Here is a 26,712-nt window from a genome sequence, read left to right on the forward strand (position 1 = left end):
GAGGTTCACCGATGTTATTGTTCAGTTTTTTAAATTAATCCTTTCATTAGGTGAACCAACAGACAATGAGTATTTGCTGTTGCCAAAATTTGAGTTAAGTGGCAGCATTTTAAAGACATGATGAGCCGTGTGCCTGCAAACTGCTCAGACTGTGGAGGAGTAAGACAGACATATAAATAAATAAGTGAAGTAAAGGATCAAAGGTGCCAGGAGAGAAATACTCCAATATAAGCTAAGGGCAAAAAGAAGGAAGCCATTATATCTGAGGAAGTAAGTGAAGCCCAAAGGGAAGAAGAATCAAGTCAAGCTTTGCAAATTATCATTGTGGAAAGGGCCATCTTCTAAGTAGAGGGCACACAATTATCAAAAGGAATGTGTAACATATGGGGAACCATAAAATTACTGACTGGGGTATCTCAGACACAGGATTCATTTGTATGAAAGGATAGTTAGATAAAGGCCAGTTCATGGAGAGGCTTCTATCCCGTGCTAAAGCCAGGGAAACTACTTGAAGGGTGTTTTAGCAAGGGAGTAAAAATGGATGTATTTGAGTTTGGGGAAGACGATTATGGAGAATATTATATAAATAGATTGAAATGGTATGAGTGATACAAAGTAACTAGTTAAGAGATAATTCATATCATCCAGATGAGAAATAATAAAGGCCTGAAATATGACAATAAATATTGGTGGAGAGGGACTTATAGATTTGCAAGATACTAAGGAGGGAGAATATGCAGGACATAGTGAATCTGAAGTGGAGAGAAATGTAGGCATTGCAGAATACTTCTATATTTCTAATTAAGTGATTACATGTAATTACATGTAATGTAATTCCCTACAGTAGAGAATCATGGAAGACGTAATAGGTTTGGCTTTAGACTGTAGATTCGGTTGTGAATATTTAAATTTGAGATTTCTATGGGACACATTTCTGATTACTGTAAAAGGTTTCTCTGATTTCCCTGTCCCTAGTCTTACCTTCCTGTTCCATTCTTCACAGTGTGGCAAAAGTGATCTTTTTAAAACTCAAATCTAGAGTTCTATAACAGTTTTCTGCATAAAATGTTTCCATAGTTTTACATTGCAGCCATTGACTGAAAGCCTGACTATGATTATAAGGCCTTCATGGGGTCTTTGCAGCGTCACCCATTGTGAGCCCGCCTTTTGCTGCATTAACCTACACCAGCTCTACGAACATGTGTCTTCAGTGAACATATTCTCCAGACTCTTCAAATCTTCTTTTATATATCATGTCCACATTCTCTGCGTCCAAATCTTGGATAGGTAAACTTCAGGTAGTCTCAGAACACCCCGTACTATCTCCATCACTTATTATACTGTCTATGTAACTTGTTATTCATTATTTGTGTGCTCTCCCTGAGCATATAATTTTTTTTTGTTTTTTATATACTTATGTCTGACAAAATCACAGGCATATAGTAGACTGGATACATTTTTAATAAAAAAAGAATGTCATAGGAGGCTCAATAATTTTTTTTTTTTTTTTTTTTTTTTTGAGTCCATGTGGATATATCCAGAAAATGGTTAGGTATTTGGCAGTGGAGCTCCTAAGAGACATCCTTGATGATCTTCATCATACGGGAGCAGGCTAGGAAATGAGAGTAAATGATATTGTCAAGAGAGAGCAACAGGAGTGGCTGGTTAGCTCAGATGGTTAGAGCGTGGTGCTAATAACAACAAGGTTGCTGGTTCGATTCCCTCATGGGCCACTGTGAGCTGCACCCTCCTTAAAAAAAAAAAATAATATAATATATATATATATATATATATATATATATATATATATACACACATTGTGTTCAAATGCATTATTAAAGAGAGAGAGAGAGCAATAAAGAAGAGTAGAAAAGCATTATATTAATTTGTGGAATATGAATAATTGAGGGACTAATGGTAAGAACAGCCTACAAAAAGAACAGAAGAAGAATGGTCAAAAGACAGAATGTGCATGGAGTAGTGGTGGCTCTAGACTCTCTATTTAGACGGTCCAAACAGGAAGTCGGCCTCTTTAAGCTGCAACTGCGTAGCAAGCACATTAGAATGGCGTGCAGGAGGTCAACATATGTATGTTGAGTTTTGTTTTCCTTATTAGGTAGTTTGGCATCTTAGAGGGTCATTATAATAAACTCCTTTCTTGCTGTCCCACATATTCAACCAACTCACAGTTGTGCCTGGACATTCACAAGCCTCCCTCTCCAGAGATAATTACTTGTCTCCTAGTAACTTACAGAATAATAAAAGTCTTGATTCAAGTTGTACATCAAGTCTCTGCTTCCTTTACTGCTAGATATGGCCATATGTCTAAGTTTTCAAAGACATATAAATAAAAATGTGGTGTATAATTTTCAGTTTGTGGCCTTCATCTTGGGAACATACCCTTAAGGTAAATAGACGTGCTTCTCTTCTTTTCCCTTCTTTTTGCTAGAATGCAGACCAAGTGTTGGCAAGCCCTTTTGAATCTCAAGAACATGAGCAATACCTTAAAAATGTCAGAGAAATAAGAAAAAGGAAGCCTACGTGTCTTACCCTGGATGTCTTATGCCACAACTGTTAAATGAAAGGGGAAAAAAACTTTCATTGAATCTTGTCTGCTTTTCCACTGCTCACTCCAGAGAATAGTCTTCAATTGGTGCTTAGCTTAATACCTTTTCTATGACTTAACTATAATTTTATTATATATGTATGTAATAATATATGTCTATTATTCTATACATAATAATATATAGTATATGTTTATGATATATACAATATTTTATATATACATGAGTATATATGTGTGTGTGTGTATATATATATACATATACTATTGCATATACAATATTTTAAATAGAGCACATAAAATATTTATTAAAAACTTTTGAATGATCATATATCTCTCTATCCCCATATCTTCCCAGACACTCAGTTCCCTAGTCATTGGATTATGGAAAAACTAGCTATCATCCCACTATTTTTGTGTATTTGTGTATTTAATATATCCACTCATTTCTGCATCTGCAGCCGCACAGATAGTTCTATTTGCTTCATAAATATATTTATCTCTTCATTCAATTCAAAAATATATGCCAGGCACTATGCTAGTCCTTAGAGATACAAGGTAAATCAGAAAGGATCTTTACCCTCACAGAGGTTACAGTTTGTTTGAGGAGATTGGTAGGTTAACAACTGCGTATATTATGATATGTTCCAGGAATGTGCAGGGTGCCCTCTGATGACATGGAAGGGCTCTCGGTCCGGATTTGGAGTATGAACAGGTCCTCACAGCTTGAGGCTCCAGCACTGATTTCTCAGAGTTCCTGAGTAGTCATATGCGTATATGTGTATCTACTTTCACATTCATACTGATTGCAAATAAATTTCTTCCTATATCCATGAAGGTTTTTAATATTTTACTAATTTAATAGCTAGTGTGCATAGATGTTAAATTAGTATCAGTAACATTACTGCATGTATTTTCTTCTTACTTTCAATCTTAAGCTATATGATTTTGCTTATGCTTGTGGTGAAAGCATTAAGAAATTTGCCCAATTTTATAGGTCATGTTTTTGCCAAAAATATAATTAAAACAGTTAGTGAGGAAAAAATAAATAGTAGGAAAGCTGACTGAATAAATAAAGTATATAGCAGTTAAAAACTTGGTTGATTTCTTGAATTTTCCTAGTCAAGTTATTTAAAAATGATGTAGCTACAACAATATTATAACATTATTATTATAATTGACATTATAATACATTGCAATTCATTTTTATATTCTTTCAAAGTTCCCCTTTTGAGATCAGTTAGCAGGAACACAGTGAACTGTTAGAGCATCTGTGTTTCAAATTTAATTATGATGACCAAATTCAGGGATTTGTGAATTTGCCTTGTTGACTGTTAATCATCTGCTGAAATTGGTTCTTTCTTTACTTCCGGAGGTTGCCTATATTTTTATTGATTTATAACCTTGCTAAATATTATCTCATTTTTCTGATTGTCAAACTCATTTACCCAGAACACAACCAGAAATCCAAGAAGAAATAAAAATAAATAAATAAGACATCTGACAAATAACTTGGGACGTTATAAAAAGTCATGTATTAAAATCAAAGCACAAAGCTTCAGGTTTTAGAGCTGACGTGAAAAGCTTGCAAGTTGTCACTCCCATTTTTACAACAACAAAATCTGAACAAAAGCTGAAAATTAAAGACTTTTATTGTATTCGTATGAGAATTGAGGTGACAGGCAAACCACCACCCCAAATTGTGAAGAGGACAGCATATTCAGAGAGACACAGCTAAGATTTTTTTTTTTTTTTAACCTGAAAGAGAGATGCTGCTGAAGGATCACATTTTGGGAGAGGCATGTAAATGGTCATTTTGATGAATTGCTGGAGACTGAGTGTGAGACGGAGAACTCTTAAAGTCACAGTCCTGAGAGGAACCCTCCGGAACCTTCCCGCACCCCATATTCATGAATTTTACCTCCAGTAATCCCATCAGGTTCTCAAGGTAAAGATCTGAGAAATAGCCCTTCCTGACTATGGCAGGAGAAGGCGCAAGGAAGAGGAATCGTTTTGAAATACACCTGGAGCCTTTTCCACAATAAAAGCCAATGTCCAGGGTAAAGGACTTGGCCAGAGACTCCTCCCAGCTGACAGAGTGCATTCCTCCCAGTCCAGCCTCTCTACCCTTACTCTCTCGCCTAAGGGGATATGAGGAAATGAAACATTGTCATCAGATCAGAGCTTCAAGGAAATTGATTGGGCATGCTGCAGCCAGGAAAGGGAATGGGCGAATAGGGAATAAAGCTGTTCCAGTGGAGAAACGCTTGGGAAGATTACAGCCTGAGATATAGGCCTCCTAGAAACTGAGATTTTTATCAGAAGATTTTAGAACAGTCCCCTATTTGGTACATCTTCCCATCAATCCAACAAGGATCCAGTAGCATAGCAGTAACTTCCAGCAGAAAGAGCTAAAGACACAGACTTTCTGGGAGGAGGAGTACTTAGGGAAGTCCAATGCCGAGAGGGAAAAAACAACCCTCAACGAGAACACAAAAGGAACTTGAATCCTGTGGCATCTGTAACTACAGTAACGTTAAGCACAGCCCAACTTTTAGCCAGATTAACAGAAATCCTGCACTAAGGTCTATTTATCTCAGTTCCTATTACACAAATCAACATGGTCGGTTTACAACAGAAAGTTATCAGTGATACATGTTAATTATCTTTCAGCAAAAGTGGGGGGAAAAAAAGGAAAAAAAAATAGATGGCATGCCAAAGGAAAAATAAAAAAAACAAAACATAGTCTAAAGATGAAAAGCAAACAACAGAACCAGACTCAGATATGACACACTTGTTGGAATTAATAGACAAGGAATTTAAAATAACTGGTTGATATGTTCATGTCTCTAATGTAAAAAGTAAACAACATGAAAAAGAGATCAGTAATGGAAGCAGAGAGATGGAAACTCTAAGAATCAAAAGGAATGACATAAAAAACACAGTAACGGAAATAGAAAATGCCACTAATGGGCTCATCAATTAATCCGTCTGAAGAATGAATCATTGAGCTTGTATGTAGATTATTAGAACAATTCAAAATTGAAATTCAAGCAGAAAAATAATTGAATAAACAATAACAAAACAGAACAAAACATCTAAGAACCACGGTACAATTAGAACAGGTATATCATATTCATCACCGGAATATCAGAAGAACAAAGTGAGAAGAGGCCAGGACTGTTTGAGCTAGTAATGGCTGAGAACTTTCCAAATATTAATGACCAAACCATAGATCCAGAAAGCTCAGAGAACACCACGGAGGATAAATACAAAACAAAACAAAACACAAATACCAGCCAACAAACCAAAAACGTATCTAGTCATATCATATTCAAACTGCAGTACAGCAAAAGCAAAGAGAAAATGTAAGAAAAACAAGAGGAGAAAAAAAACAACCGCTTTAACAATAGAGGAACAACAGCCAAAGTAATTTTTTAAACAATACTGCTCCTGTCATTACCCTGTTTAAAATGAACTCTATATGTGATGGTTTCCATTGCTCTTGGAAAGGTGTTACATCACCTTAACACAGTCTAACAGGCCCTGAGTAGTCAGGCTCCTGCCTCCCAGTCTGGCCTCATCTCCCATGAAACCTTTATTTTCTGCCTTCACACCCTGCAAGTTTATTTCCATTCCTCTTAAATGCAACCTTTCTCCATGCCCCTGGGCTTCTGTGCATGTTCTTTATTAACTCTGGTTATTTTCTCTTCTGGTGACCACTCTAACTTTTCCTCTTATTTTCTTAAGGAAGCCTAACCCAACTTCCTACTCTCAGTAGGTCACCTGATTGCACTTCACCATCAGCTGTGCCCAGTGTCATACTAGTTTACATTGTGCTTAAAAAACAAAAACAAAAAAAAGTCTCATTTGGTTTTTTGCTCCCATTCCATTCGCAGCTCCATAGTGCCTGGCACAAAATGAGGGCTAAATGCATGCTTGCTTTTATAAATGAAGGAATAGAATTCGTGCAATTATACTAACATATCAGTGTTTATCAATTACAGCTCATTGGGGGAGTGGTTTCAATAAATTCATTTAAGAACTCTTTAATGACTTTCTACCCTCTATTAGGCACCCTTTTACATTTTGGGGAAGAAGACACATAGACGCTAATCCATATAATTCACTAGGGTACACAAGTCATGTAAACCAGCAGAAAATTCAAAATGGATATGATCTGATAGACACGCATAGGGCCAGGTTCTGGACACCTGTAGTGTGGAAATCCTGCAGAACCAATAAGCTGATCTGTGTGTGCTACAGCATTAGCAGACAGCCCTCCGGAGTACAGTTGTTTTGGTTGTCAGTGTGTTCTCAATGCCTACAAAAAGTACCTGGCATTTAATAAGTACCCAATAATTTACTGAGAGAAGGAGTTGGAGTTAGCTAAATATAAGACATTGAGGAGTACCAAGGAAAATATTCTAGGTAGAGGAAACAGTATGTTGCCCAGACTGATAGAATATTAATGTCACTGCAACTTCATAGAATATTGATGTCACTGCAACTTCAACCAGGGATACGAAAACGGCTTTATTTAGATTTTAGGAGCTTTTCACTGAGAAAAGGACTTCAGGAAGAAAACGATTTGGGGAAAAGGATATGAGATTTGGATTCATTAAAATCCATGATATTTTCCGGTAAGCAAACAGAAAAAAATTGTGATCCCTCACAGGATTGTTCACACTATAATTAACCTTTCAAACATTTTCTTCTAGATCATAATCAATAGTTTCTAAAGACTCAGAGATTTTAAATTAGTGGAGTTTGAGTTACATAGGTTTTGTGACACAGATATGTTATCCGTGTTCTAATTTTTGTCTCTAACACATAGAAGTTTCAACGTTTTTATCATTCAGATATAATACAGTTATGAGTTAAAATCTCAACCTTAAAAATAAAATTGCAACCTTTTATAGTGCACTTAAACGTCTTTGTAAATGTTATTTTATTATTATTATTTTTAAGGGGAGATATTTTTTTGTCCATTGCGTTGAAAGGGGGAAAAAAACCAAAACTTTTGTTATCAGGTCTGTTGTTTCTGCCGTTTCTACAAGTAACCAGCAGGTGGTATCAAACAATTTTGCATTTCTGTTGTATGACAGTTTGTGCCTGTTGGATTCTGAGACTTTTCCTTCCTAACTACCACCCCGCAATCCAGTCAACAAATCTTCACACACAAGCATTTCTTGGTGACAAAGGTCTAACGGATTCGACTTTATTTTATTTTTCTGATTTAAATCTTTTCTGATTTTGCTTTCAGGGTGTTATTTATTTATTTTTTTTGCATATACCCTGAGGTTTCTTTGTATAATACAGACACTGCTTTATATACAGTAACTCACTGTTATTCTAAGTGCACTATGGGAAAACACTATTCATAATCCCCACTTCACAAATGAGGAAATTGGTACAAAGAGGCTAGGGAATTTCCCCAAGGTCATGAGATTAGAGCTCAGGAATCTTGCCTGGGAGCCTACAGTGTCAGTCTTGGTTCTGAAATCAATTGCTCCAATTTGATTTTCTTCTTTCAGCATGTACTTTCACCCAACACCTATCCTTTCCTTTGACACCTTTTGTTCAGCTACTATGAGTTGAGATTCTTGACACCTACACCATGAAATAAGAAATAGTACATAAAATAAAACCAGAGTATAAAAGAGCTATATGTTAGATATCGTCTATGTATGGAGAATGATTACCTATGTTTCACATATGCATAGAAGTTTAGTGCTAAAAGCACTTTAAGATACTTGCCTTTTATTTTACTGAGAAAGAATTTAAGCCCCCAGAAAGCACTGGTTTTAGTTGTCACACAGACGTGATAAGGGAGAAATGGTCTGTTAAAGAAATGTTGTGGACACATTCATTTATGGAGGCCCTACTCGGTATAGAAACATGCCCATTGTTGGGAGACAAGCATGTGGAAGTTTTGTGGGCTTTCCAGGTAAGTGCACTTGTTTATTTAATACCTGGCTCTTCTACTTACAGAGTAATGGGACCAGGCTAGGCTTACAGTGTAATGGGACCAGGCTAAGCAGTCAGGAAAGCTGGCCTATGAGAATGTCACCCTTCCAGTGAAAGGAGAAAAGGGAAAGGAGGGAGAGAAAGAGGAAGGAACTTAGAGTCAGTGTTAACACTTTTATTGTCAAGTTTCCAGAATGAGGTGAAAGAAAATAAAATTTAGATAATGGGGAAGATCTGAACATGGTGAGAAGTAGTATCTGTAGATTCATACTGAAGTTTCTATAACATTTTATTGGATTAGATGACCACCAACAGTGCATGAAGGCAACTAGGTTATTTTTTAAACCTACAGAAATTTAAAATATTCCTTAAAAGTAGTGTATTACATTTTTCAAGGTTTTGCTTTTAGTTGCTTGTTTTATTTTCTATAGATTCTGACCTTCATTATAGAAGAAATGATGTTCTCACAGTGCTAATCAATCCAAAATTAATTTCATACGTAGGTAATTATACTTAGAATGAATGACTTCTTAATCATAGTTCCATGTTAATCGGTGTGATGGATGATCAGTCCATTGCCTAGCATGATTCAAATAAATAATGAACAAATTAATGTGAGGCTTTGCATAGGATTTAAAAAATAATAATATTAATGGGCAATAGGTCAATTTAAAATTTTGACTATTCCTCACAGGAAATTCTACTTCAGTCTCACAGTCTTTTTAACCTCAATAGTACTTACGGAGAGAAAAATGAAGGGATTCATACAAACACAAACGAAAACTGAAAGCATTTCAGGGTCATCTCTGCAGGTTTCTTGGTTTTCTTTCTCTTCTTTTTTTAGTGGATAAAAGTGGCACTAAAAGTTGCTTTGAAAAAAAGAAAAACAAAAGCGAACAAACTACTTCCCATGCTGTCCTGCTAGTGTCTGTGGATGTTTTCCATTCCTCTCTTTTATTCTGCAGGTGTAACAACTGTTCTAACAATGACAACACTGAGCATCAGTGCCCGGAATTCTCTCCCCAAAGTGGCTTATGCAACTGCCATGGACTGGTTCATTGCTGTTTGTTATGCATTTGTGTTCTCTGCCCTAATTGAATTTGCAACTGTTAACTACTTCACCAAAAGAGGATGGGCTTGGGATGGGAAGAGTGTAGTAAATGACAAGGTAAGTGAGAACTTCCTTCTCACCATGATTAAGAGACTCCCCTGGCCGATTTAGCTTATAACAGATACTTATAACAGATATGTTCCTAAAAATTGGCATTAAGAAGATTCAAACATAAATCATAATTTTATGTATATATACTATATGTAATTTTATGTATATATCTATTGAATATATACATAAAATATGATTTATGTTTGAATATATATGAGTATATATATATATATGTATGTGTATACACATATATATGAATCATACACATTTCTTTTAAAGTGTGCCGTTGCCTGAAATCCTTTAGGAGTGCTTGTAATAGTAATACTTCTGTTAAAACCACTCCCTAGCATCTGGTGAGCTCTGACAATGTGTCATGTACTGTGCTACTGTGTTTTTTACAAAAACTGCTCTGGGATACAGTCTTCACATCAACTTTATAATTAGAGTCTCTTTTTTAATTCTCTCTCTCTTTTTTCTGATGAAGAAGCTGAAGCTTAGTGAAGCTACTTACTTGCCAGAGCTCACCCAAATAGTTAATAAGTATACTTGAACCCAGATCTGTCTGGTCATTAAATCCACCCTCTTAAATACCACACTGCTTCACAATAAAGAGAATTGGAAAGGGGAGTGGGTGTTGCCTTTACATGCTATAGAATTTCAGGCCCTATTGGTAGGTTGAAGTACCCTTGACCTACCCCCATCTCTGCAGGGATGTAAAAGTCCATGCACGTTGTTATCGCTCCCATGTTACATGAAAAATAAGTAGGTGCTGAAATATCTAGAAATTTTAAGTTGCTCCTGCAGTCTATGAGAGAAAAGTTTTTTATTTTAAACACTAACTTCTTTCAGGATCATCGGTGTCCATTTTTAGGTTTCAAATACTGAGGCTAGTGGGAGTTTTGTGCAGTTGTTTCCTTTCTTATTCTACAGATTATTATCCATCTGGCTTAAGAGGAGGCTTTGGGTATATCATTATTCGCTATAAAAGCTTTTTAATAAGAGTTAAAAGTTCTATTTGGAGGATTTCTTTTCACAATATGTCTACTTAATGCTCTCCCATTAAATTTGGAATGATATACTTGCTGGTTTCATTTCTTTTGCAGTTATCTGAATATAAATATTTTTCCTCATTTCCATGAAAGTATTGCAGTTTAAGCATTCAAACATGGTATAGTTTAAAAGTTCTGCTCTTGTCCCTTAATTTTGAACAGTGTAGAAGTTTTAATGAGTTCTAGTTTATTTCATTTAAAAGCTATGTTTTGCATAGTAACAGCCAATGAGTAAATATTAAAGGGAATATGATTATTTTCTATGTGTAACCTCCTTGTAATTTCAACATTTCCATTACATTTTATTGTTGATTTAGACTTTCATTCCCCATATAGTATACTGCTTTGTCATTGCTATCTATGAAATAACTTATTTTTAGTTATATTAGTTATACATGCACATTTTTTGAAGATAACATGCTAGTTAGCCCTTTGTAAGTATGTCACAAGAGATAGTGGCTTGTGATATAAATGCCCCATATAGAAAATTATTGATATGTTGTATTTTAGTGCTATGAGGGTGCCTAATTTACATTATGATTTGGCATGTCAAATAATATGTTTTCTCAACTCTCAATGCCTTCCAACTTCAATTTGAAAAAAATCAGAAGTACCTGTAAATGCAAAAAACACATTCTTGAAAATGCGTTCTAAAAGCAATACCCTACTATTAATGAATACTGGATTTATCTCTACCTATGTATCCAGTCACATATAGTGAAGATGAGTCTAGGTCAAATCCATTGATGTCCCAACCTAATTTGCAGGAAAACAACTAATAAAGTTCATATTGTATCATTTCTCACTGGTTCAAGTTTAGTGATTAAGTTAAAGGAAACATTACATCGGCTCATTGCTTGTTCTTATTTACATTTTCATAGCTAAACTACCAAAGACAGTGCCAGATTCTTCAGAAATTTTTGTTGAATAAAAGAATAAACGTTCCTGATATTAAATCTGGCAATCTAATACCAATGAGAAAACTTATTTTCCTCCATGGAAAATCTTTTAAAACTTTACAATGGTGACTTTATCAATGGGTACCTCGATCCAATTTCATGATTCAGATGAATTTTGGGAAGTGTTTTCTAAACCTACCTTGGAAATACCAGGTCCTTAGAACTGAAAGGAAATTAAGTAGAGAGCCCCAAATTAGCCATCTGCCCCCAAAAATATATGTCTCGGTGCAGTCTACTTATGTTTTAGTTTTTCTTAAATTTAATTTTTCAGTGGAAAACAATATTTTTCTAGAGATAGAGTTTTAAATCTACAGGCCATAGACTAGTGGAAGTCCTCTGCTTTTGAGGTTGAGAAACGTGTAAATTATCTGTCAATCCAAAGAGCGTATGAAAAATTCTTGAAAAATTTTTAACTGGCAAGTATTAATTTGCCTTATAAGAATAATCAGTGATATATATATATATATATATATATATATATATATATATCTCTTCATATCTTGAAGATATATATATATATATATATATATATATATATATATATATATATCTTCAAAAAATGTGTACACATTTGAAGAAATGAATAAAACTATTAAAATCACAATGATGGTAACCACTTTGAGCACCTCTTGTAATTGCGGAAGTCAAACATGGCTTGTATTCATCTTTTGTTACTGGTATATATTGAGTATTACCATTTTAATAAAGTTTTTTCCTTTCTTAAAGTGTGTATACTCTTTTTTGGCACCATTTTTTTTGGCACCCTCTGTATTTATGTTATATGTTTGAAAAAATAAATATGTATTTAACATACAGTTCACATCTAGATTGTGCTCTGATGATCTCTAAAGTTAAATAAGTAAATCCCCTCAATTTATATTCAAGTTACATTTGAGCCCTCTATTAGAAGACAAAGGCTACTTTGCTCTGTGATCTTGAGCAGAGATCACTTTTAGCCTCAGGTGTGAAATTAGACAATAAAACCTAGTCATTATAAAGATGCATAAAAATGTTCCAACTTTGATTTCTTTCCATATACAAAAGTATCTGTTTATGCAACCCCCCAAGTTCTTCTGGAACATTCCCTTACACCCAATGTTCTTCCACATGTCCAAGATTAATTATTCTATTCCAACCCTTCATTCCTTCTTGTTCCTTTCTCAAAATTGATCCATTGATTATTATTTTTTCTCTTATTTCTTCAAAGCTGCCTTCTCCTTTTTAACTGCCTCCTTCCTTTTAGTTTATAAAGATCCTGTATATTCTTAATTCACCATAAAGACAAAAACAAAACTCTCTCCATATCCTGTCACCCATTCCCCCATACTCAGATTTTACCCTCTTTTTCTCCATTTGAGCTTTCTGAAAGCGTTGCTCACTTCCAATTTAATTATCAACCAACCGTAATCTGATTTCCTTTCTATTTATTGTTCTGTAATTGAAGGGCACCAATAACCTCCACATTTTCATGTCAGATAATAATTTTCCATTTTTCTCAATGGATTCCCATTGAACCCAAAATACTGTTATACTCCAGAAGTCTATTTTGGGCCAAACTCAGCGACGTTTCCTCTTCTTTTCCTCTTTAAAATGAGCCTGAGAATCTCAGCTTTCTTCCCTCAAATTCTGGCAGCTGCCACTATTCATTCTATTCTTTGTGATTCTCTGCCCGAGTTCAGAGTGGATCCAGTCTCCGTACCATCTGCTCTTGTTTATCCCCAAAGACAGTGATCTGACTTTATTTCATGTTGTTTTTCTTTTAACTCTTCACTATGTCTTCTCACTTTAAGGGTTTTGCTGAAAATATTTGTAGGAATGTCTTGGACCATATTAGCTGAGCAACTTGAATAAAGCCAGGAACTAGTCTGCAACACTAAGCACACTGTCCACCCATTTACTTGTCCCAAATATATAATCCCACTCATCCCTCTCATCAGCACAAATATCAATTCTCAGGAAATTTCTGATTTTTATCTCTCCTCCAAATGATTATTTCCCTTTGTAAGTTTGTCTAGTCCCCTCTTCTTTTGTATTAAAGCTTTATCACAGTTTTTAATTGCATATTCGTGTCTTAACTCATTCATCGATCATAGCAATGACTATATTTATTAATAAATCATGTATCCCTGTCCCTTTGCACAAGGCTTTCTATATATTAGGTGCTCTATAAATATGATATGGATTAACGAAGTAGGGAAAAATCAGATTTACAACCCACAGCTTTATCTTACCTTCCACAGTTATTATCTACAACTGTACTTCATGCTTTTCTTTTAACTTCCAAGATCATATGCCCAACCTGTACCCAAGGCATTTCTACTTGTATCTAACATCTCAATCTTTACATGTATATTTTAAGAGATGGAAGAAAGAACAAACAAAACAAATTTCCTAAATTAATTTTATATCTTTGCCCAGCCCATGCCTATTTTTCCTCTATACCTCAGTTCATGGGAAAACCTAGTACATCACATACCGAAAACTTGGAAGTGTCCCTTAACATCTAAGCAATCATCAAATGGTGTCCGTTTTCCTACCTATATGTCCTAGCCTGTGTCCTTACCGTCTCTTACTGTTTTGACTTTTTACTTCTTATTATCTCTAATCATGTCTCCCTTGAATCCATCCTCTACATTAGTTCCAGGGTTGTCTTTCTAAAACAGAAATCTGATCACTTAATTTCTCAGCTCTCTAATGCATTGTCAAAAGCACTTCTTCTAGCAGCTGAGCTAGTATGGTCCAAGTATATAGCTTTTTCATCTATTGATTTGCATGATGAATAGTAAGGAATTATTTTTGTTATTTTTTTGTGTGCTTAGTACTATGTTCCTGGGAATATCTCCATTTTAGAAACTGAGGAAATATAGGACTGGTCAAGGAAAGTTACTTGCTCAGGATCACATTTCTAATAAGAGGTGGACCCGATATTAAACACAAATCTAGATCTGTGCTCATGTTCTTCCTCTGGCCATTACATACATCCCCAAATGCCGGTGCCTCTGCACATCTGCAAGACATTAGATGTGCTGATTCCTCTTGCTAAACTGCCCTTGCCTTCCTTACCTCACTGATGAACTCCTACTTATTCCCTGAGATCCAGCTGATATTACTTAATCTTGAAACTTTCCAAACAAATCTAATTGCCATAATGTTTCTGCAGCACCTGGTACACATTCTTTTATGGAGCCTCATTAAATTATACATTTATTGTAAATAAATCTGTTTCTAACAGCAGGTTACATGCTCTAATAGGATAGTAGTTTTGTCTTATTCATCATTTTCTCTGCCGTTACCTGGCATACCGTTTAGCACATAATTTATTTGAATTAAATTTAAAAAATAGATAACTTTAATCTGTTGAGATGATTTCCATTTATAAACGTTAGTCAATGGTTCGACACTGCTCAAGCAAAGCATTTCCTCTGGAAATACACTAGATATTAAATTACTGAAAACACAGATATTACAATGTAATATCCAAACTAACATAAAACGTGTTATGGCTTTGTGATTCACTCCATGCAATTCATAGAAAGCATCACTTTTTCAAGTGTTTTTATTTGTTTATTTGCATGCTCTGACATCTTGCTTGTTCCAAAAGCATTTCAGGCAGTTTACCAAAAGAATGCATGAACTTAAATTCCTATAAAATAATATATAAATAGAAGTAGGAAATCAGAATAAAGGGAAATGGACTGTAAATATGGCCACCATTAGGGCCAGAACATTAACTGTAGCTCATAGCTAGAGTAGCTAAGCTTCAAATGCTGAGCTTCTTGGCAGCAAATCATGGGGGCTGGGAGGAAATATTACTTTTCTTTAATCAAAAAAATGGAAGCATAAATTTCCTCAGAATAAAAGTTTTTCCTGCACTGAATTCTTTTTTGAAAACAATATCATATGGGTTTTCTATTAAGGAAAGCTGGGTACTGTTGCAAGTAGTAATATCACCATTTTCCCAATAAACTCAGTAATGAATTTCATATTGATGTTTCTTGTAGTCCCCTTCAATAAAAGCTGAAGGCATTATACTAACATACAACTCAGTGAAGGCAATTCTTCAAGGAGCTAAGCTAATATGGTCCAAGTATATAGCTTTCTCATGGCCCAATTTAATCCAAGGAAAGACTTTAGAGTACTTAGAGAAGTGGATGGACTGTATAACCTTCAAACAATCTTCTGTAAGTATCACTTTTCTCAGTCAGGGTGGTTAGCAGATAGTTAACAATAGCATTGTCTGACCAGGGAACATGTTGTTGTTTTACAAGTAATAGGCTTCCTAGTAGCCACAATGACTGTAAAAAAGCAACATGACATGTAGAAAGAGCATAGATGTGCCACTTTGGAGACCTGGTGTTTTCTCCAAAGTCTGATATATTTAGTTTTATATTTATGAAAGCTCCATTTCCTTCTTCTGAGGGACAAATCGGAGATGCTTTCCAACTTTGAAACCATGTAATTGTTATTTTTATGTATATACCAGGTCACTTCACCAATAGGTGTCTATATTTTAGCTAGAGAATGTGCTCAAGTTATGAACATATTATTTTACCTGATATTCTAAGGAAGCCGAGATTGGTTTGCCACTATGTTGTAAGACATTTCAATGGCTATAATCAGGAAATTTCCACACTTGAATTTCTAAATATATATTCAGACACTCTGATAAAGTAATAAACTCAGAATATTATGAATTCTGTGAAAAATCATTTAAAAATAGAAAAATTAACTAATGTGAGTTATATTTCCTTCTCATTCCACTTCAGTAGCAGCATCAGCAAATTCTATAGCAGCTAATTTACTTTTTCCCCAGATAGTGTATAAAAATATATCATTTACTAATTTTGTTCATAAATCATATTTTCCCTTTACCCACTTATATAAGTCTCAATCACCAGTAAAACACCTTCTAAAAACATTGTCTTTTAGTTGATCTTATTTTATTATTTCTCAATCTCCTACATCTACAGATAGTGAAATTGAGAACTTTTAGGATAATTATGTAATAGAATTGTAGAATAAACTATTGAAATAATCATTCTAGTATCTGCCATTCGTTTATCTGCCATTCGTTTATCATTAAACAAGCATTTTTAGAGCCTGCTCTGTGCTAGGAACGATTTTAGGAGCTCTGCATTGCACAGTCTATGCCTTCAAGGAGCTTACAATCAAGTGAAAGAGAAAAAAGAAGTGAAAACAAATATACATGCCATGATAGAGACAAGCACATGGTGCTATGGAAGCACATGGAAGGGGGACTTACTGATGTAGGAAGTGATGTCTCAAACAGATGTGATTCTGAGATGAGTCAGCGCAAAATATATCTGATTTAGGGGACCAATGTGGGTTGATTACCAGTTCCTGGCTTTATAGTGGTACAATTCACAGGTTAGGGAATACAGGAGAGTGTACAGATTTAGGCTGGCTTGGTTCATTTCTGGATATTTTATGTTTTAGAAACCTGTGGGCTATGTAGGTGGAGAAGTCTAGTGAAACACAGTGGGTAAGAATTCTGATGAAAGAAATTATGTCAGTCATCCATACGTAGTTATTTAAAATGAACAGAAAGCCATCACAGTGATTTAAAATGAACAGAAGACAGTAGTGCCGTTTTGTCTTGATTTCCCCCATTCTCCTTCATTTTGGTTTAAGTCTTCACATTTAACATTATTTTTCACTCATATTTTCAGCCGTATCTGGCCTTGTGCTTCAAGAGATATGAAGTGGCCTACCTAAGAGCCTTCAACTGGAAATGGTAAAATGAGACTATGAGAAATTAGGTAGTATGAATTATCAAAGCTTGCCTAGGTTTCAAAAGAATCTATATAGGGACATGAGCATTAAAAAAAAATTATCTCGTGGCAGTGGGTACTGGTTTGAACAGTTAACACGGCAATAGACTTCATTGAACTATACCTCTTTCAGGGCTGGGGGGTCTGAGTGTAAGTAAGTCAAGGATTACACTAAATAAAGTAATTTAGTCTCAAGTGGTCAAAATCATGTAATCCTCATGCTGCTGGTTTGACTTGATCGAAGGTTTGCATGATATTCAGAGGACGGTGTAACACAATATCTACTTGGTTGTTTTATAGACGGTAGTAATGTATAGGCAAGACAGTATCTTCTAGTGATGGCCTGAAGTACGTATATTCTTTGGTACGAACACTAGCAGATCTCTGTTTTACAACGAATAACAATAGAATATATTATGTAGATTTAATCTGTCGTACTCTGCTTTAACGTATTTTAGAATTGTAAGTCAGCTATGAATTCAGCAGTATGTTTTCTTTATACACATGATTTTAATGTTAAATAGATAGGAACACTTTGCTTTACCGTGTGTTTATGGTAATCATTTTCAAATGGCCTGAGGAGAGTTATTTTATTGTTTAAAATAAGACTTTAAAATTCTGAGCCAGAAAGACTTTACTGGGCTATGTCTAGGAACTGAGAAGGTTGACGGTGCTCTGCCCTTCAGTCAATGAATTGGTAGGAAATAAGAGGTGCCATCCATTGGGTTTTGACTAAGGATAGTACTGAAGGCTGTTGCGCTTTTTTCTTGCTACTAATTCTGAAAATAGTCAAGTTTTCAAGTTCCAAGGGAGCATTTAGAAACCATCACCTTTTCAAGTGCTGAGACTGCCTCTGAAGTTGATATTTGATATTCAAAAATTGAAGCCATACTTGGAACAACAGAGAAAAAAATATGAAATTTTGTCCTTTGGAACTAAGTCAATAAAAATTACAAACGTATATTGGAATGGCTTTTAACACTGCTTATTATAGTGTCCACAGTGTTGGGATGAAACAAAAAACACCAACATACAAATATACAGAGCTCGTGATAGGCTCGTACTCATTGGTACAGCCCTTCCTCGTGTTGTTTATTTGCATTCATCAGAGTATCTGTTCTGATTTGTTAATGTTTCTGCTCTAGTGTCTGTTACATATTTTCAGTATTACCTGTGCGTTTATATACAATTGAAGGGCATTCAAGTGGGGAGCAGGAAGGGTGCTGGTAAGAGTTAGTACAGAGTTTCTATTAGTCGACTCCTCTTGCAACAAAGAACATTTGCATTTCATGTTTCTTTGTCTAATGTCTTAATTCTACACCATAATTCCTGACCCAACTCAAGTGTAGCTCTTCCATGAAACCTTCTTTGAGCTCCTCCATGTGGTGTTTATGTCTTCTTCCAAAGATATAAGATATGTTATCCATGCATCGTGTATGCCAGTAATCATTGTCTGGTATGTAGTTTTATAACTTTCACTACTCTCCGCTAAGAGACTATGTTTTTCACGGTGGTTTGGCCTACATATTAGTTCATTTGATTCTCCCAATAATCCCCTGTGGCTTTGGTATAATTATCTCCTTTTTTTCAAACTAGAAACCAAAACAGACAGAGGTTAAGGAACATTCTCAAGGCCCAAATTCTCTATAAGTGCAATTTGACATCATTTTCATTGATGAGTAGGTATAGTTGAAATAGCATAAGCACTGTGTGTTACATACTTAATGGGTTAAAGAGTCCTTTTAAAAGATTGACCTAGTAACATAAACTTCAATTGGAATATTTTAGGAAAAAGTACTTCTAAGTTTCAAACAGCTTCCTCAGAGAGAAAGTCACATAGCATAGTGTTTAAAGCAGAGGTTTAGAAGTCACGCACAGATAAGTCTGTGTGTTTTGTCATCCAGTTAATAGACAGGAGACCTAGTCATGAAACTTCTTTAGCCGCCAGTTCTAAATTTGTAACATGGGGTTAATACTAGAACTTTCTTCCCATCCAATAGTGAAGTTTGTCACATATGATTCCCTCAGGGCTTATCATTCAACCTGACACATCTTAGTGCTGAAAATGTGTTAGCTATCATCTCCTTATCAGTTACACACTTGTGGCTTATCCTCCATTTGTACCATGGTAACTACAAGTGTCACTACTGACAAAAGGCTATTTTACAGCTTTTTGAAAGTTGCAAATGGTAATCTCTCACTGCTTTTCCTTTTATACTCCAGCCTCATCAGCAAGGGAAAAGGAGAGGGACAAATCTGATGGCTGTAAAGGCTAGAGAGCCCAAGCCTAGTTTCAGATCCTCCTGAGCTTTCAGAGGCCCTTTTCTGTCTTATTTTACTTGAACTTTTTGATAATTACCAATTCAAAACAATGAATTCTCGAAATTCTGTTCTAGGCCAATTGGTCCTTTAAATTTGTTGTAGACTATTTACTATTTTGCATAATTCATTGCCGGCTCAATTTTATTTGCATTTTGACAACTAACACTACATTTATATTAGTATAGAAATGCAGATAAATACTGTTTATATTTCAGGTTTCATTAATTCGGCTGCCTGTTATGTGCCTACCTGGTAGAAGTCATCATGCTAAGTGTTTAGGTTACAATGGTGAACAAGACAGAAGTAGCACTAGTCTTCACTGAACTTAGATTCTAATGAGAAAGAACATAATCACACAACTAAATAATTATGCAACTGAAGAAAGAAATTATACAACTAAAGAAAGAAATTACACATTTTGAAAACTGCTATGAGGGCAATAAACTCGGTGTTATGAAAGTGCGTATATGGGGAACAAGGATACGTTAGACAGAGTGGCTAAGGAAGGCCTTTCTGAGGAAATGATATTTGAAGCAGGGTCAACATACGAGAGGGAATTGATCACCTGAAAGACAGGATGGAGGGAAGACATTCGAGGTGGAGGAAGTTTCATGGCCAAAGGCACCAAACAAAGAAGTATTCTGAAAACTGAAGTTATGTCAGTGGGACTGGTCAGTGGGACTGAGCACAAGAAAGAACCATAGTAAGAAGTACTGATTTTATTCTGAGTTCCATGAGATAGTATTGAAGGGATTTAAGCAGAGGAGTGACGAGTGACATGATCCAATATATGTCTTAAAAAAAAAATCCCTGTGTCTATAGTGTGTTTAGTGATTGGACAAGGTCATGCCAAGCTGGGAGAGCATTCAGGACTATCCGTTCATCCAGGCAGGAGATAATAGTGACACCTAGACTAGAGTCGGTGAGAACTGACCTGGGGATTATAAGGAGAAACAGGTTGTGCGTGAGTGAGGCAAAAATCAAAAAGGTTATATTTCATCTTACTTCTGTGTCTTTAGTGTTTATTCCACTGCCATCTGTATAGGGTTATAATTTCCCACCATCTGAGTAAAGCATTACTATTTTATTTTGACACAAAGGGAGGGAATCCTGTTTACAAGTTAAAGAAATTAAATTTGTCTATTCAGAATTTGAGATCATTCATTGTCGATGATCATTCCTCTTGTTAAAATATTTTTACATTTCACGTATTCGTTCGCTCGTTCATTCAACAAATATTTGAGTTACTTGTAATAGTCAAAATATTGTATCATTTATTAAAGTTGTATTTTTCATTGTTTGTTTTCCAACCAAAAAATGGCTCTCCAGGAAAACGGTGTCATTGGTCTTACTCTGGGGATTTCCTCACCCTCCTGGTTTTAAGACTTAATCAACTCTTCTTATTTATTTCCCTAAATTCTTTCTTTCTAATGGATAACTGATACTTATCAAGATACTTTTCTTTAGAATTTGAACTGGAGTTTGGAAATCGCTCAACCCACATTCTGTTAATTCCTGTATTTTTCAACAGAAAAAAGAGAAGTCCTCTGTCATGATACAGAACAATGCCTACGCAGTGGCTGTTGCCAATTATGCCCCGAATCTTTCAAAAGACCCTGTTCTCTCCACCATCTCTAAGAGTGCAGCCACACCAGAACCCAACAAGAAGCCGGAAAACAAGCCAGCCGAAGCCAAGAAGACCTTCAACAGTGTTAGCAAAATTGATAGAATGTCTAGAATAGTTTTCCCAGTTTTGTTTGGTACATTTAATTTAGTTTACTGGGCTACATATTTAAACCGGGAACCTGTATTAGGGGTCAGTCCTTGAATCTAGACACAGGCTAACTTTGGGATGGATAGCGACATTAAGCTTGGTTTGTTTTGCTATGTACAGTCTGACTAATAACTGCTAATTTGTGAACCAACATGTATAGTGTGTATATAGCGATGTAGCTTACCAGTACACCTCTAATGGAGACACGCATTTGCTCACTTGAAGAACTGCAAGCAGAAAGCACCCCATGCCTAAATGTTGTTTTGAGATTTACCCTAGGGACTGGTTTAAGGTGAGTTTCAGATGACCTGACTTATTGCCTCTTTTAATAGCAATGAAAATGCAGAGCCTATACCACACTTGAGGAACTCTTCTGACGTAGGTCTTAATTGGAATATTTTCTACTGTTGCCTAACTATAATGTAAGATACCATTGTCATTCCAAGGCAAATTCTTCTAAATAACAGAATCTCATAGCTGCAACATCAGTTCCCCTCCTGAGTGCTCAGAATCCCTCCTAGCGTAATTGGAAGCTTAGTGCACCTCTGAAGAAAAACTTAGCGATTTGACATCAGCTTTTAATTACTATGTATAGTATCTATAGCCATGTACATATTACAGCATGACAAGCTCAAATAATTATGAGTAGCCCCTGACAGGATGTTAATTATGCCTAGAATTTAATAACTATTGGAATGTCATGGTCATTGCATTTTTAGCGTCAGCTTATTTGAAAGTAATAAATGAAATCCAACAGATCTTTTTAATCACTGGAATCTACCTTAAATTAAAAAAGGTAACATTAAATGTGTCTTACTCTTTCCAGGTATGAGTTGTATTGACATTGATCAGCTAAATTTTCTTGGTGCTGGAGACTGAAAAAAGCATCCAATTTGGCTGCTGTGGAGCAACATTCATATTGGATTAGAAAATTGTGCCAAAAACTCCCACCAATGAGAATTCATAGGTGTCGCAGATTATAGATGAGCACTTATATGATTCTCTTCTTTCCTGTTTACTGCAAATTCTGCCTTAAGGCTTCTTTTCATCAGGACTCAGAAGCCACTAATTACAAAGGAAAGAGCAGTTAATTGGCACATTTTTCTGTCTTGGAAGCAGTGCTTTCAGATAAGAATTAATGTAAATCTGCTTTTGTAAATTGCAACTTTAAATTTCGCTGACTCAAATTTACAACAGCTTTGTATACCAGAAGAGGTTTTGGTAAGAGTTGAACATTTTTAAACTGAAACTTCAAAGCGTTACCAACAGATTGTGAATTAATTCACATGCACAAACACAATACACAATTAGCTAAATTAGAACACACACACATACACAAACACATAGCTAAATTACAAAACCACAGTTTTCAATTTTATATAATTGCCAAATATTCATTTGCTAAAAATTCATTTTTCATTTAATATTTAAAAAATACTCTCTATGCCCCTGAAATATGTTAATAGAAGTTAACAATTGTGTCTCATGCCTAGATTCAACGTTCTGGTAAACTTAAAACACTTTTGACTCACATATACATTAGCAGTTATTAGTTGACTTTTACTAATAGGTACACCTTTATGGTGGTGTTTTTGTAGAAACATAAGTAGTCCAATAGTGGCATTTCTTGCAATTTTGTACAGTATTTCAGTATAGTGCATTAATAGGTATAAAATCAATAAAAGGAATATCTTACTGAAATAAGCAAAATCACAACAAAAATTTCTGTTCCTTTGCCTCGTTAAAGTTTTATTTTTCTCATTTTCTTTGTTTTAGTGTGATTCTATTATGTGCTTTGCATGATTGTATTATTACCAAGGTCACAAATGCATCTTATCAACAGAATTTGCCATGAAGATAGACTTGAAATTCAAAATTCCCTTACAAGAGGTAATCCATCATCCTTATTAAAATAAATTGTTACATGAGCCAATAAATGCATTTCTTTAATTCCCTTTCAATAACATCTTCTTTGTCATCTAAATAGTTTGAAAATGTGCACTTTATTTCTACATTGGGAAATGGAAGATATCCTATTTTCGTATACATTTAAAGCATAGCTCTTCTGTGTAGTTTAGGGGAGTGTGCAGTAGTCTAAGAATGTACACAATGCTTGAAGGCAAGCAATAAAAATGCTTCATACAGTATGCATTATTAGACAATTTGAAAATGTTGTTCTTATAAGTTCTGCATTGCCCCCTTAATGTCTGACTATAAATTATAAATTTATAAATATGTACACATGTAAAAATAGTTGTAAATAGCATTTCTGTAGGACAAAAGAAAAGACTCATCTATATCTCTGGCAAAGGGCTGCACCTACATTGATGGCACCAGTTTTATTCAAATTTGTCGTAGACTGACCAGAAAAGTTATCATTAGTGTTATTTTTATTTTTAGTTTCAGTTGAAAATCTTATTTTAGCCTGATGACATCCTAACAGTTCAGATTTTCTGATAACATGGATCAGGATTTTCTATTATTTCTCTTTGTTGTATTTTTACACACATTTTACTCTTTTAATGTTTAAAGAAATCAAAAGGAGCCTTAGGTCTTGCTGGAGAGGAGAATGCTCCATGGAAAATGATTTTATATTATAAAACCATAGCCTTCACAATTATCTTCCCTTCTATAAACCATTTTGAAACAGAAATGTGACATGGATTTATTAAAATAAGACTAATTTTTCAGGAAACGCATTTCTAATATGCTAATAGTCATCGCTTTGGACCATAATATTATGCCTATTTTATGCAGTTGTACATTGACATAAAGGGTTATGGTGTGTAAAAAAATGTAGATAAATACATGTACATATATAGAGATATAATCTCATTTTGTATAGCTACTACTGTGATTCAGCTAATATTTATTCAACAAATGTTTTTTTTGCCTCCTACTATGTGCCATGCAGTGAAGAGGGTGTTAATACCACTCATGTCACACCTACAGAATTCAGTTAAAAAATTAAAGTACATCTCATTCTTATAAAGAGTGAAAATCAAAGAGTAAATGGAACAGCAGTTAAGTTAGCACTGAACGTTGTTTAATTAGCTATGAGCTCACTAGTGTGCTAAGATAGTGGCTGTTTCTCTCTTTTCTCCTATCTATGTTCCTAGTTGTTTGAATATAAAAATGGAATTAATATAACCATTTTATATTTTTTAAACTCGTGATTTTTTTTTAAGTGCCAGTCTTAATGTTTAGCAATCTTTTCAGGGATCTCTCTATTTTGAATTTATCTCAGGTTTGGATAAGTGATCCCCTTAAGCCACATTTGCCCTTTTTTTCTTAAATAGTTCATAGTTTATTTAAAAAGAACACAGAAGCTATTATTTCATATATATATATATATATATATATATGAAATATATCAAATATATATTTATATATATGAAATATATCAAATATATATATATGAAATATGTCTCAAGTGTTTATGATGTGGCTCCTTTTCTATTCCTGGTAGAGGGAACTGAACTCTGCCTGATATAGATTCTAGTGAGCACCAAAGCTCAATGGATTCTATGGACACTGGACTTTGGCATGGCTTGTCATCATTCCAATGGGAGGACAAGAGGAGTAGGTCAAATCACCTGCAAGATCATGGTTCTCCAGCATCTATTAAAAATATTTTCCAAGTAGTCCATACTTGATGTCCACATACAAGGCCTGTGAAACACTAAAATGTTTATTATTACTTAATTTGAAATCTGGGATCCTCTTAATAGGTTTGTTACACAAGTGGTTTCTCTTGTTAGTCTTCTGGCATCCCTGAAATCTGAATATTTTGAAGCAATTCCCAGATTGTTTTTTTCATGTAAAAAGATTCAGAATTTCAAGAGAAGCATGAGCTGACCTATTTCTTCCCTATATTGCATATATTTTCCTTTTAATTAAGGTTTCATGGGCATCTTGAGCTTCCTTTTTATTAATATAAAATATACAGAAACACAAAATTGAAACTGAGGAGGGTGAAGTTATTTTTAACATCTGCACGCTTGGGAACCCAGGACACTGTATCCAAATATCTCAAAATGGCATGGACAAGACAAATTATGATATTTTCCTCTTGAATTCATACTTTAAAAAATGAAATTCACTAATTAATAATTTTTAAGATCCATAATCTTGTGTTATCGACATTATATAAAATATATTTCCATTATTATTAAGCACTCATATTTTCATCATTTTCAAAGACAAATTCAGGACCACAAAAGCAAAAAGAGAGAAACCCACCAAAATAATGAGGCTGTTACTGGGTAAACTAGGTGAAGCATTTTCCCTTAACTTCTAAGAAAGGGGAGAAATTACACACACATAATATACAGAAGTACCTAACAGTCATGATTCTATCAAGGTACGCATCATGATTAAAATTTTAAAATAAGTAAAGTTCATGTAAAAAGCATTTCGGGAAGGTAGTAATCAATACATTATTCAGTATCTACTTATAAGTATTTTGTATCATGGTTTTCCTTATAATTCTTAATTATCCAACTTATTTAGATCACTATTTTCAAATTTATTTAGTTGAAATGTTCTATTTTTGTTTATATAAGGAACATTTTCTTATATATGTAATTATATACCCCACTTCAAATCACTCTCTCTGTGTTGTATTTAATGCATTACATCAGATAATATTGTCAGTTGAGAAGAACAGCTAACAGGTTTATGTTTCCATTTATAGTAATATTCCTGAAGAACTTTTAATAAGGTGTTAGCTTTGATTAGAAGTGTGTGTGCGTGTGTGTGTGTGTGTGTGCGTGTGTGTGTGTTTCCCAGGTATGAAAGAACATCTTGAAAAATTCAGACAAATTTATGAAATCTAAACTGTTCTATTAATGAATCCAATCACAAGTGTAGCTCTTATTAAACTAGCAATTCATTTAGTCAATAGGATAGCTTTTTTCAATAGATCTGTAACAAACTTATTGGAATTTAGTCCTGAACTATACACGTTTTTGTGATGTATAGTTTTCTGATGTATTTTTAGTTGGTTTTTGAGCCATTACATTCAAAATAATATCACGATTCTGCCTGTAAGACAGAAAAATCCTTCAACTCCAAGTTTCTCAATGGAAGTTTATGAAAGCCTCCATTAAATTAAGTGTC

The 26,712-nt window shown here is 34.7% G+C and overlaps 1 protein-coding gene across 3 annotated transcripts in view; it reads left to right on the top strand.

Annotated features, from left to right (window-relative positions):
- GABRA2 (gamma-aminobutyric acid type A receptor subunit alpha2) overlaps positions 1 to 24,929 on the top strand; it is a 129,107-nt gene extending 104,178 nt beyond the window's left edge. Inside the window, exons 9-11 of one of the 3 annotated variants that reach the window (XM_033106787.1) lie at positions 9,499 to 9,701; positions 15,705 to 15,884; positions 21,349 to 24,911. In XM_033106787.1, the coding sequence (XP_032962678.1) occupies positions 9,499 to 9,701; positions 15,705 to 15,884; positions 21,349 to 21,645 (680 nt within the window). In that variant the 3' untranslated portion in view covers positions 21,646 to 24,911. Of the gene's footprint in view, positions 1 to 9,498; positions 9,702 to 15,704; positions 15,885 to 21,348 lie in introns of all 3 variants that reach the window. The other 2 variants (XM_033106785.1, XM_033106786.1) reach the window with 2 other exon arrangements.
- Positions 24,930 to 26,712: the final 1,783 nt, after the last annotated feature.

The sequence above is a fragment of the Rhinolophus ferrumequinum genome, chromosome 5 (genome assembly GCF_004115265.2).
Source record: "Rhinolophus ferrumequinum isolate MPI-CBG mRhiFer1 chromosome 5, mRhiFer1_v1.p, whole genome shotgun sequence".
Taxonomy (NCBI): Eukaryota; Metazoa; Chordata; class Mammalia; order Chiroptera; family Rhinolophidae; genus Rhinolophus; species Rhinolophus ferrumequinum.